This window comes from Alosa alosa, chromosome 22, assembly GCF_017589495.1.
Source record: "Alosa alosa isolate M-15738 ecotype Scorff River chromosome 22, AALO_Geno_1.1, whole genome shotgun sequence".
NCBI lineage: Eukaryota > Metazoa > Chordata > Actinopteri > Clupeiformes > Clupeidae > Alosa > Alosa alosa.
Genome location: NC_063210.1, coordinates 7,827,282 through 7,839,620, shown reverse-complemented (window position 1 = coordinate 7,839,620; position 12,339 = coordinate 7,827,282). Strand labels below are relative to the sequence as shown.

Genomic DNA, 12,339 nt, shown 5'->3' with positions numbered 1-12,339 from the left:
CTCTCTCTTCTCTCTGCGCGTACTCCAGCACTCTTCCTCTCTGTGGTGCATGCATGCCTCAAAAGTGGGTGTGAGTTGTTGCACATGTAAGGAGGCCACATAGAGTGGCTGGTGAGGTGCACACTAGAGCCTCCACCCTCGATGACCATCACAGGCCTCCGAACAACACACACACACACACACACACACACACACAAGCAAACCCAGAAGCACACACACACACACTGTTAAGATGTCAAGCATCATTAGCACCCATTCAAGCTACCATTGCCGTGGCTTTGTTGGTTGGCATCCTCTGAAATATCGTTAGCGTTAGCATGTTGTTGCTATCAATAGATCATTAGCAAGTGGATTTAACTGCTGGCTTATACTGAGCACACCAGAGACTACTCTTAGAAATGTAATTACTGAAATGGTTCCAATTTATCCTTGAGGGACAGACATTTGCTGTCAGAAACCCCCTAATCAAGTGCCGTTTGGACTTTGTTCATGCAGTAACCTATTTTGATTCTGCAACTTTTGTTGATGCATATTTTAGTTTTCTCTTCTGGGTCAGAAATACTAGTTATAATACTGGGTCCCTATTTTACATACATTTGGACTTTATAGGGCAATGAGCTATAGAATAAAGAATAGCATCAGTTGTTTCCCCAGGCCCTATACCTGCCAAGCAGCAAGCATTATCTCACCATCTACCAATGCTGTTGATGTGTCAATTTATAATAAAACACTGCAGACTTTTTGAAAGTGGTTTGCTGACATCAAATAGAACTAACAAAACACACACACACACACACACACACACACACAAACACACACCCAAACACACACACACACACACTGTTAAGATGTCAAGCATCATTAGCACCATTCAACTTGCTCGTGGCTTTGTGGTTGGCATCCTCTGAAATATCATTAGCGTTAGCATGTTGTGCTATCAATAGATCATTAGCAAGTGGATTTAACTGCTGGCTTATACTGAGCACACCAGAGACTACTCTTAGAAATGTAATTACTGAAATGGTTCCAATTTATCCGCGGGGACAGACATTGCTGTCAGAAACCCCTAATCAAGTGCCGTTTGGACTTTGTTCATGCAGTAACCTATTTTGATTCTGCAACTTTTGTTGATGCATATTTTAGTTTCTCTCTTCTGGGTCAGAAATACTAGTTATAATACTGGGTCCCTATTTTACATACATTTGGACTTTATAGGGCAATAGGCTATAGGAATAAAGATAGCATCAGTTGTTTTCCCCAGGCCCTATACCTGCCAAGCAGCAACGTATCTCTCACCATCTACCAATGCTGTTGATGTGTCAATTTATAATAAAACACTGCAGACTTTTTTGAAAGTGGTTTGCTGACATCAAATAGAACTAAACCTTTGATTTTTATCTCTCTCTCTCGCCTTCCATCTCTGTCTCTCTCTCCCACACACACACACACACACACACATACATACATATACAAAAATACACACACACACAAACGCATACATCCCCAGTGACACTTTCTTAAACTGGCTTATGTCCATATGTCTATGCCAGTGGTGTCTTGGTATCTTTTGGTTGTAAGTGGGGAACTTGGTGTAAATATTGACAGCTTTTCTGTCAAAGAGGCATTCATATACTGTTGATGACCCAGAGCGTCAAGACAGTGAGGCATTAGCCTTGTTGCCATGGTAAAGTCGTGATGGAAGATGGTTGGCTGGAAATAGCTTGTTTGCTGTCAGCATGTTCTGTTTGGCATAAGATTGAGCTGTGCGGTAAGTGCTGCACTCTCTCCCTCTCTGCTACTTACTTATTTGGCATGGTGTTCCATCGCGACAACATACAAGAGTTAAGAAAGTCCCACAAACCACTGTGAGTTGTGTCAGCATGGAAGTGGTTTGGAATGGACTCATGGTAAAAGTCATTCAGTAGTCCCCAAACCATATACATTACACTCAGTGAACCTGACATCAACACAAAAGTAACAATAAGTATAAGTGTGATAATTAATCATACTAAGTATATGGCTAATGGAGTTTCCTTTTTCATCAGCAATGTTAATGTACTGTTGTATTAGTATACTATGCACTAGATATATGTATTTATCTGGCTTCTGTTGCTAATAATCTTTTAAAATTGTTTTCAGGTCAGACACCTTTGTTAATTCTTTGTTCTTTGAGAATCATTTTAGATTGAAAGCTACTTAAATAGTTCATAGTCTCTCAAACATACCGTGCAGGTGCAGGTGGCATACCAAATATACCATGCATGTGTTGTGGCATTTGCGTTCAAAGCAGTCCCCGACATGCGGGTAACACTTTTAGTGCTCTTTAGCTCTTACTTTGTAAGAACTAGACAGCTCAACACCACATTCTAGCAGAAATGAGGGACTTCTTTCTGGAATTTAAAAGTTTGAGTCACACTTACAGGTAACTGAAAATGAATGCAAGATCTTCTCCTGGACAAGAAACATTTTTTTTTTTTTCATTTGTGAGCATAAACTTTAATCGTTTTGAATTTATTTTTCTCTCCTGTAGGAAACATGTAAGATCCGAATCTTTAAGACATATGCCCTTGCAGTTGAAGGTTGTTAACGTGTCTGTGTTGTGTTGTGTTGTGTTGTGTGCCGTGCTTGTGCTGCAGGGTGAACCTGGCCCTGGCCTACACAGAGCTGACCGAGGAGCTGGGCCGACTGCAGGCCCTCAGCTCCAAGCAGACGGAGATCCTGAGGAAGGTGTCCCAGGAGCAGGCTAGCCCGGGTAGGAGCACCACCCGCCTCCATCAGCAGCCTCCATCACTGTCATTATCATCCCCACAAACACCATCACAGCCCCCAACACAACTACCATCATAGCCCCCCATCACAACCACCATCACAACCATCATCATAGCCCCCAACACAACCACCATCACAACCATCATCATAGCTCCCTATCACAACCACCATCACAGTCACCATCATGTCCATATCACAACCACCATCACAGTCACCATCACAACCACCATCACAGTCATCATAATAGCCCCATCACAGCCCCCCATCACAACCATCATCACAACCACCATCACAGCCCCCATCACAACCACCATCATAGCCCCCATCACAGCCCCCATCACAACCACCATCACAACCACCATCATAGTCCCCATCACAACCACCATCACAACCACCATCATAGCCCCCATCAGAGCCCCCATCACAACCACTATCACAACCACCATCATAGCCCCATCAGGGCCCCCATCACAACCACCATCACAGCCCCCAACACAGCCCCTATCACAATAAATATCTGTATGAATGCAAGCCTCCTCCTGAGCCCTGATAATCTGATCTAAACGGCCAGGTGTCTGTGCAGTACCATAGACAGGAAGATTCCAAAGTACAAAGTGCCATTAAATGTATGATCTCACGTTGGTGGAGTTTGTAGCCTGATATTTCTAATGACACACTAGCTACAGTGTCCCACTCACAAATAAAATTGAAAGCACGGAGGCCCAAAACATTCTTATATATGTACATTATAAATAGTGGTGCCCATTTAGATGCTTGAAATAGTGAGTTATGGTGCTGAGATCATGCAACCTACCTGTTGAGTCGAAAGATGAATTTTCATGGCATTTTTAAAAGGAAGTTAGGAGGAATATACCCTACTACCCCTGCTATCCCATCCTCTCTTACCTTTCAAGAAATGAAATACAATACTAACAGCCTTGCAGAACCTTTATCTGCATGACAGTTGCAGAACCTCTATTTGCATGAGGATTTCCTGCACTATGGCCTACAAGGCATATTGAGTCCCCAGTCAGAGACCTCTTTTGTGAAACGGTGCCACCCAAGTTTTTTTTGCACCGTGTCAGCACTTTACTATTAAAACAGGTATGAGATTTACTCGTAGAGGAGGGATTCCCCACAATGTGAGTTCAGCACACAGGATTACAGTATGTCTGGGGAATCCCAGGAAAAATCCCCAGCTTAGTTTATGAAATATGTGGTATGGAATAGGCGTGCTCTCCATTGGAATGTCATTGTCTCCTCCGCAAAAACATTCTGTACAATCATCAATTACATTTAGACAGTGCAAGTGCAATTTGTCTGCTTGACATACTGTAGGCAGGGAGGCTCTTGTATGTCAAGTGCATCCATTTGGGACCCAACAGTAGCTTGTTGACGCCTAAAAGGATTTAAGCAGAGCAGAGATCATGATGGGATAAGTTAATCTCATAAAAAAAACTAATGACTAATGACTAAGACTAATGCGCTAAAAAGTATATATATACTTAACACCTTGGTTTATTCACCACTGGGTGCTAAACCCTCCTGAGCGTCAAAATAAACTTTAGAAATAAAGGACAGTACTCACAGTTATTTTTGTCAACTTTTTTAATCGGCCCACGGACGTTTGGGGCAAGACGCTCTTCTGTAGCGCGATATGGCGATTTCAATTTTGAGCTATTCTCATGCCTTAACTGATGAAAAGATTTCTGAGGCTTAAGTCTAAGGGCCCATGCTCATGTCATGTAACCTGACCACTCAGGGCGAGTTGTGTAAGTTTTGTCTCCGTCTTCAGAGCACTGGAAACTGTGCTCACTAGGGTGGTTTTCCTGTTAAAAACACCCACAACCAAACGGGGGTGACACTCATTTTTGCTGGGATCCTCTTTGAATCTGGACTGCTACTATGAGTTCCATTGACGTGAAAGGAATCTGTTTGTTTGTATTTTTCCAATTCACCCACAATGATTAGTGATGGACACACCTATTATAGCATAATGGAAAAACTAACTGGCCTTCAACAATGTATTATTAGAAACACCGAATGGAACAGTTTACACTAAAAAACAGTTGTGAAGTTGCTATAGGAACCATTTCATCAGAATACCAGGGTGACGTGCACATTCAGCAAAATCAGCTGAAAAATACAAATCTGTTATCTGATCAGAGCAGTAATGTGGCAACAGAGGACAGCTAATGCATGTTCATTCATACTGGAAGTAGCAATGACTATATAATATACAGTCTTACAATATATAATACTTATATAATAGAGTCATTGGGAAGTAGTTTAAAGAAACAGATGTCAGTAATCTCAGATCTCAGAAAACGCTTGTTAAAGGCTTTGGTTGAAATCTTCTACAGTAGGTAGTGTCATAAATGACTAATTGTAGATGAGATGTGAAAGAATAATGACTGCGGTAATTAAGTTATACAGGATATACATTAATACAGGTTTGTTCATGTTGCAAGATGAATAATGAACATGCACAAACACTTCTTCAGTCTGAATGAATGTGTTTACATGGCTGTTAAATCTGATTCCAAAAAGTGATTCAGCTGCCCTTTGTACTTGACTGCAGAACCATGACCGTAGATTCATCTTAACTTTGAGATTCATAAATCTGACTAATTGCAGAACCTTATTCATAGATGTCAGGGGGTGATTTCCTTCAGTGACTGATAGCAATCAAACTATGGCAGGAAAGCGCAGATACATTTTTTATTATTTTGGTTGTCTCCGGGGTGAGAAAGGGAAGTTTATTAACTCAAAGCGCTGTGGTGCCTCTTAGCGAGAAGGACAAGAGCAGAGCACACCAGAGTCTTGTGCGTCCAAACCGTGCTAAAAAAAGAAGCACACACAGGGTAGGTAGGGGGTAAAACGGCATAAATTCGTAGAAGACATGTTGAACTTAAAAGAGGAAACAGAAAGAGGAAACGGAAGACTTCAAAAACAGTTTTCTGTGGCTCAGGGGTGTTGATGCAGTGAAGCACAGAGCCAGAGCCTGGGCCTAAATGGAGCCCTGACTCACAACAGCTGGTTCAATATCTGTAGTCACAGATAAAAAGGGAGCAATTTGTCTCCCTGTGCCATAATTACTACAGAATTGTGTCGTAATTAAGAGGTGATGAATTGCACTTTGAAAATCTAAGCAATTAAATTGCATAAATAGATTACAAACCAAACCAGTACTTTCATTTGTAGGGTATTCACTTGTCCAATGGTTGGTGTAATTTTCTTACCAAGAATTAATTGATTAATCAATTCATAGCATTGCTCATCTACACAGACCTCATACGATTATCAACGTAATAAACCAAACACATGGAGGACAAAGTGCATTTTCCTGGTTCCTGGTTTAATTTTCCCCATTGATGTCTCGCAGCGTTAATGTCTCCAATTTGAGCAGTTTTGCCTGCCAATTGAATGTGTTTTACAATCAGCTGCAATGTTTTGCCTGCAGTCACAGCAGTCACATTTCATCCTCAAAGTCTTTAATGATGCAATGATTAAAATGAATGCCTCGTGCCTAATGACTATTTCTCTAGTCAGGATATTGTGTATTGAGTTTTTAAGAATACCTCATGAGACAACTTTTTTCAGTTGCCTCCTTTAGGACATACCCAACATGACGATGCCCTCTCTCTCTCTCTCTCTATATATATATATATTTCCCTCTCCCTCTCTCTCTCCCTCTCCCTCTCTCTCCCTTTCTCTCTCCCTCTCTCTCTCTCTCTCCCTCTCCCTTTTCCCTCTCTCTCTCTCTCTCTCTCTCTCCCTCTCTCTCTCCCTCTGTCTCTCTCTCCAGTTCAGCGCCACTCACCCATCCCCCAGCGGCACTCGCCCGTGCCCCAGCGTCACTCCCCGGTGCCCCAGAGACGATCCCCAGTGCTGCAGCGGCTCTCCCCGGACATGCACCGCCGCTCGCCCTCCCCCTTCGCGGAGCTCAGCGACGGGCCGGCCTCCTACTCCTGCCGGCCGCCCACGCAGCACCTCCGCGCCAGCTTCCAGGGTCGGAGGAGCTACTCGGAGGTGGCCGACCCGTCGGCGTACCAGCGGCCGCCACGCTTCACCCTGGACCCGGTGTCCACCCTGCCCAAGCCGCGGCCCTATGTGGATGGCTACCATAAGCAAGGAGGGCCGCAGCAAGGTCAGCAGCAGCAGCAGCAGCAGCAGGGGCAACAGCTGCAGCAGCTGCAGCAGCAGAGCCAGCAGCAGCACCCGAGTGCCCGCATCGTGACCCAGCGAAGAGGCTCCCACCCGGGCATGCAGCTGGTGGGCGGGGGGGAGGGTGGCAGTGGCGGCGGTGGTGGTGGTGGTGGCGGGCGGATCGAGTCTCCGCGCCACTCGCCGAGGGAGCTGGGCCTGTCGCTGGCCGAGGTGTCGCACTTGCGCTTCGAGCCGCAGCCGCCCACGCCGCCGGCCCCGCTGCACCCCGCGCCACAGCCGCCGCAGTCGTCCGAGGATGAGGAGGAGTGGAGCTGCCCGCACCCCATCAGCCCCGCGCGGACTCTCGGGGCGTCCGGGGTCTCGGTGGTGTCTCCCGGGGTCATGAGGGGTCCGGCGTCCTGCTCGGCGTTCCCTATACCATCACGGCCAAACACGCTCTGCCCCCAAGCATACTTACATGCAGAGCATGCCCAGTCCTGGCCCTCCATCAACGTGAGTGACCAACGTCAAGCCATCCATGATAAACCTGTACTCTGACATTATCAATGTTATCTATATCTATAGATGTTATCTATATCTATAGGATAACAATTACTGTAAATCAGTTGTCAGTTTGCTTATTTCACTCAGGTTTTGTAACTAGACTGATAGAGAAGCACTTAAGGACAGTAAAAGCAGTTATCAGACAATTAGTACAGCCTGATAGCCTGACTTTTGCTTGACCTAGTATTTAGTATTTTCATCTGCATTAACAGACAAATAAAATGTCAGTAGTTAAGTATAGTATCTTCTGTCATTCCTTGGTATTTCCTATTCAGTACTTCACTTGTTGTGGTTAAAACAAGAAAGCCTAATGTGAATTATGAAATGTATAATATTGACTGTTGTGTAACTGTACTGTGCTTGGGCTGTTTATAGTTACGGTGTTTTGAATTATAAACACGCAGCTTTGATCATCCCTGTGTTTTGACTAGAGACTGCACCGTTTTGTCCTCGAAAAACACTGTTTTGATACTGCTCTGTGTTGTTTAGTTCAGGAATGAACTCCTTTGATCTGTAAGTTCTCTGCTGTCACCTGCAATGCCTCTAATTTTACCAGCAACTAAGCTATTCTGAATGGTCTGGTCTGGTGACTGTCACTACTAAGGTTTCACTATTTTTATCTCCTGACCACATTTACTAGACCCACAATGTTTGTTTTAATCAGTCCCAGTCTCGTCTTGATCACACAGGCTGCACCTTTCTTATCAGATATGACCGCTTTGAGCAGACACTGGACTATTTAAACCAAGCAGTTTTCTTTCAAGCAGACGTTGCTGTATTTTTGATGAGAGGTCGAGCCGCATACTGCTCCGTACTGACCGATGACTTGTCTGTGACTGTTTGATTTTCCCGCAGCTGTGGATGGAGACCGAGGAGGAGACCGACATGCGAAGCTGCCCGCTGTGCCAGCTCATCTTCCCCATGGGCTACCCCGATGACGCCCTGATCAAGCACATCGACTCGCACCTGGAGAACAGCAAGATCTGACCCATCGTTCTCTCCAAGCACCCTCCACTATCTCCCACCTCTTCTACTCTCTCTATCTCTATCTCTCTCTCTCTCTTTCTCTTTCCTTCTTTCAGTTTCATCTTCTAACCATCATTGCGAAAATGGCTTTTCTGCCCCCGCCTGTCGCCAGTTTAATTGTGTTTTTCTGGGTGCCTTTGGACAGAGATTAGGTTCCTGTGGTTCCGCTGGAGATTGGATTGAGGGGGAGATAAGGCTGTTGTAGTGGTGGTGGAATCCAGTTGTAAAGAGGTGAGCATGAGCATCCTGGAAACTGAGTGAGTGAGTGCACAATAACACTCCGCAAGCCGTGGGAGGACTCTGATGAAGATCACTGAAAGCCACAGTGTGATGTGACACCCCACACACACACACACACAAACACACACACACACACACACACACACACACACACAGAGATTGCTGCAGCTTTCGGGAACCCTGCATTATCTCTCTTCGATCAGGATTCTCCTAAAGCCCCCGTCAGCCATGCAGAGGCAGCACTCTCCGCTGTGGGTCTTTATCAGCAGTAAAGCACACTCCGTTGATGGCTAGACTGCCAGGGAGAACACAGATTATCTGCCGTGGCTGATGATTAGCCTGGTTTGGTTGGCTTTTTGTTTTAGCTCCATATGAGCTCTATGAAGTTCTGTACCTGATTGTGCAGCGTACTGTGAGAGGAAAAAAAGCCCCATATTGATTTGTCCCTGACAGAAAACCTAATTTTTGTTTCTAAGTGAAGCTGCCTTTCAGGACTGCTCAAAACCCCATGAATTGTAGTTTTTACTAAAGGGTGTTTCTTAGCATTGAAAACAAAACAATGACTCACCCCACCCCCACCACAGGGACAAATGGTTTCACCCACCAGTATCCTTTTGCATCTGAGAGTGCAAAAGCATCAGGTAGGGCCTCCGGCGTCAGCACCTTAGCTGTGTGAGCTACTGTCAGTCAATGTTCTGATTGTAGATGTGAAGACAGGTGTCCTGCAGGGCGAGCACCGTTGCTATAGTAACCACAGTCATTTTGATTGGGTCCAAAGTTGTGTAAATCCAGTTGCTGCATTTGCAGGTGGAAAATTATTTCATTAAATTTGTTTTATTTATTTATTCAAAATCACAGCACTTTACCCAACCCACGACCACAACCCCCACCCCCTTTGCTTTTGCACCCTAAGAAAAGGGTCGACATTGTAACCAATGAAGCAAAAAAGTCAGATAGTTTATTTTTTGAAAGAGAAACTCTCCAAATTATTTTCCCGTATGTTTCATAGGATTGTAGGACTTTTTTTGAACTACCAACTAGAATGAGGTACCATAGGAAGTAGACACAAGTTACTGATAGCATTTGCATGTAATATTTCATCCATTGTTTCCACTGTACGTCTTCCTAAAGATCTCTCATAAAACAAGCTTTGACATGAGACCTCCAACAACAATCCTGTGTGGAGACCGAAAGGAACCTGAACAAACAACACCAAAAAAAAAAAAAAATCTCATTGTGTATGTCCCTGTCATGTATGTTCAATAGTTGTTAGATTCCTGTGAAACTATGTCATCAACAGGACAGATAATCACCACAAATATTTTTAATATAAAGAAATGCTGTTATGAATATGATGTACGTAATTGGTACTTATGCTGAGTCATAGGTTATGGTTTAGACACAGATAGTTGTGCATATAATCATTCCATCTGAAAAAGCATTCAGTCAACAGGAAATAAGTATGTTGTAGTGATTTAAAAAAACAAATGTATCGAAAATGAGAATATTTATCATTACAAAGTCCTCAAAGCATTTTAATACTCTGAAACGTTTAAAAACTATCTTTTCAAATAAATCTGTACACATTATGTATCTCAGTTTTATTGTGTGAAATACTGTTGAAATTGAAATGTATGTAAAACATAAACAAGCATTTTGGAAGCTCTGTTGTAAAAAAAAGAAAAAGAAATGTATAATCGACAAGGAGCTCCCTTCTGCTTATTGATGACGTAATGTGCCAATATATATATATATAACTGAAAGCAAACCAATACTAACAACAAATATGTTCTAAATCACCCCCTATAATCCTTGTTAAAATAGTAGAGTTTTTCTTCCTCTTTCTGACCGGACCGTCCTACACACATTTAGGGCACTCAACATGTGCCTGACCTAATTAAAGAGAGAAAGGAACACATGAGAATTGTGAGCACTTCTACTTTCTATGCTAAATAAAACCCCAATCATGCTCAGGCCACGCATATCATAACTAGTGATAGTTTTGAGGGCATCCACAAATAACAAAAAAAGCTTAAAAATAAAAACGTATTATTAAACGCAAAAGAACTTATGATCTATTCACCCCAAAACTGTACATAGAAAATCAATCATGATCAGTCTTGGCACACAGTGAGTCTATGTAATGCATCTACAGTATAGTATTGGGGGAGCTAAGGCTGTGATGAAAGGATCTAACCAAAGAGAAACTAAGGGTGAGAAGATTGAAGACTAAACGCAAATCCATTTTTTTTCTGATGATGGCAAAGTACCAATTAAGCATATCATGTTCTCATGCTGTAAGTAGATTTGAATGGGGATATACTATGTGTATGTGATGACTCAAACACACAGACCAGCATCAACCACAGTACATGGACAGAAAACCACCAACCCCTCCACAGTGAGTGTAAATAGCGCATTGCTGTACAGTACCCACCCATGGCCCCGTTTGACAAGAGCTTGAATATGTTTCAGGCACTATTCACAAAGAATACACTCAGGAGTTATTTAAAGAGCTAACACTGTTGTTTCTTTTTGCATTTGTATCTCCTTATATGTTCCTCATTAATTTAATCCTTTCATTCTTTCTCTTAAAAGTATTTTTCCTTCCTAATATATTGGCAAATTTGATCTTGATGAAAAGAAACAGATGTTTTTCTTTTTTAAAAAAAGTTGTCAAGTCTCTGATTTTCATCTCTTGATTCTTATTGTAAGATTACCTTATTCTAACGTCCTACTGTTTTTCTTTTTTAAATAACTCAGGGGGCAAAGCTTTGTGAATATGGCTTTCTTGAAGGCATGGCAAATCTGCACAGGTACTACTAAAAAAAACGTGTCAAATCACAGAAGAGAGAGTGTCACACACATCTTGATAACAACAGCAACTCCAAGGAGATGCTGTCAGCAGTTATTATTTTCTTCTTCTTCTGTAAATACCACAATAAATAAATGGGATCTTGCACTTATGTTGTCCTAATGTCTCTAGTCATTATTTATTCATCATTAATTCATCATCTATGCATCATATTGTAGTAGTTTAATTAGAATGGGTTTCTACTCAGATTGGTTAGCTGAAATGGTTTGAAAAATATATTCCCTTCAAAGGAATCTTTGAAAACAGTCAAAAACAGAAAATATTTGTTTTTGCAAATTGTAACTACGAGTGACTCATTCTTTGATTCAGTGAGCCCACCTTACACGTGGGTTTTTCCATGGAATATACCACTATTACAAACTCACGACTCAACCAGAAAGACTTTGGAAGCAGAAGTGAAAGTCAAGTATTTTGATCAATGATTGGATTTACAACTGATAATACAGATAAAGAAGGAGCTTTTGCCATAGGCCCCATCCTCGGTGCCGGTCTCGGAACGTCGACAGATGGAAGAGACCAAACTGGTGGAGGAAGGAGGGGGACATCAAAATGTGGGCAGCTGAAAGCAGCGGAATCTACATGAGAAGAGTTGACTTAAAGACAGGAGTAATGAATGAATGGCGTATGTGAGTCTTCCTGGCAGAACTTGCACTCAAGCTTCCATGTGTTTGATTTGTGTGATGCACAATGTGGCAGGCAAAGCACTAAGCACAATT

The 12,339-nt window shown here is 42.8% G+C and overlaps 1 protein-coding gene across 1 annotated transcript in view; it reads left to right on the top strand.

Moving 5' to 3' along the window:
• The window catches only part of tbkbp1 (TBK1 binding protein 1), a 59,182-nt gene extending 47,468 nt beyond the window's left edge, over positions 1 to 11,714 (top strand). The window contains exons 8-11 of the mRNA XM_048233666.1: positions 2,637 to 2,752; positions 6,578 to 6,980; positions 7,068 to 7,431; positions 8,338 to 11,714. Of these exons, the coding sequence (XP_048089623.1) occupies positions 2,637 to 2,752; positions 6,578 to 6,980; positions 7,068 to 7,431; positions 8,338 to 8,469 (1,015 nt within the window). The 3' untranslated portion in view covers positions 8,470 to 11,714. The remainder of the gene's footprint in view (positions 1 to 2,636; positions 2,753 to 6,577; positions 6,981 to 7,067; positions 7,432 to 8,337) is intronic.
• The last annotated feature ends 625 nt before the right edge of the window (positions 11,715 to 12,339 follow it).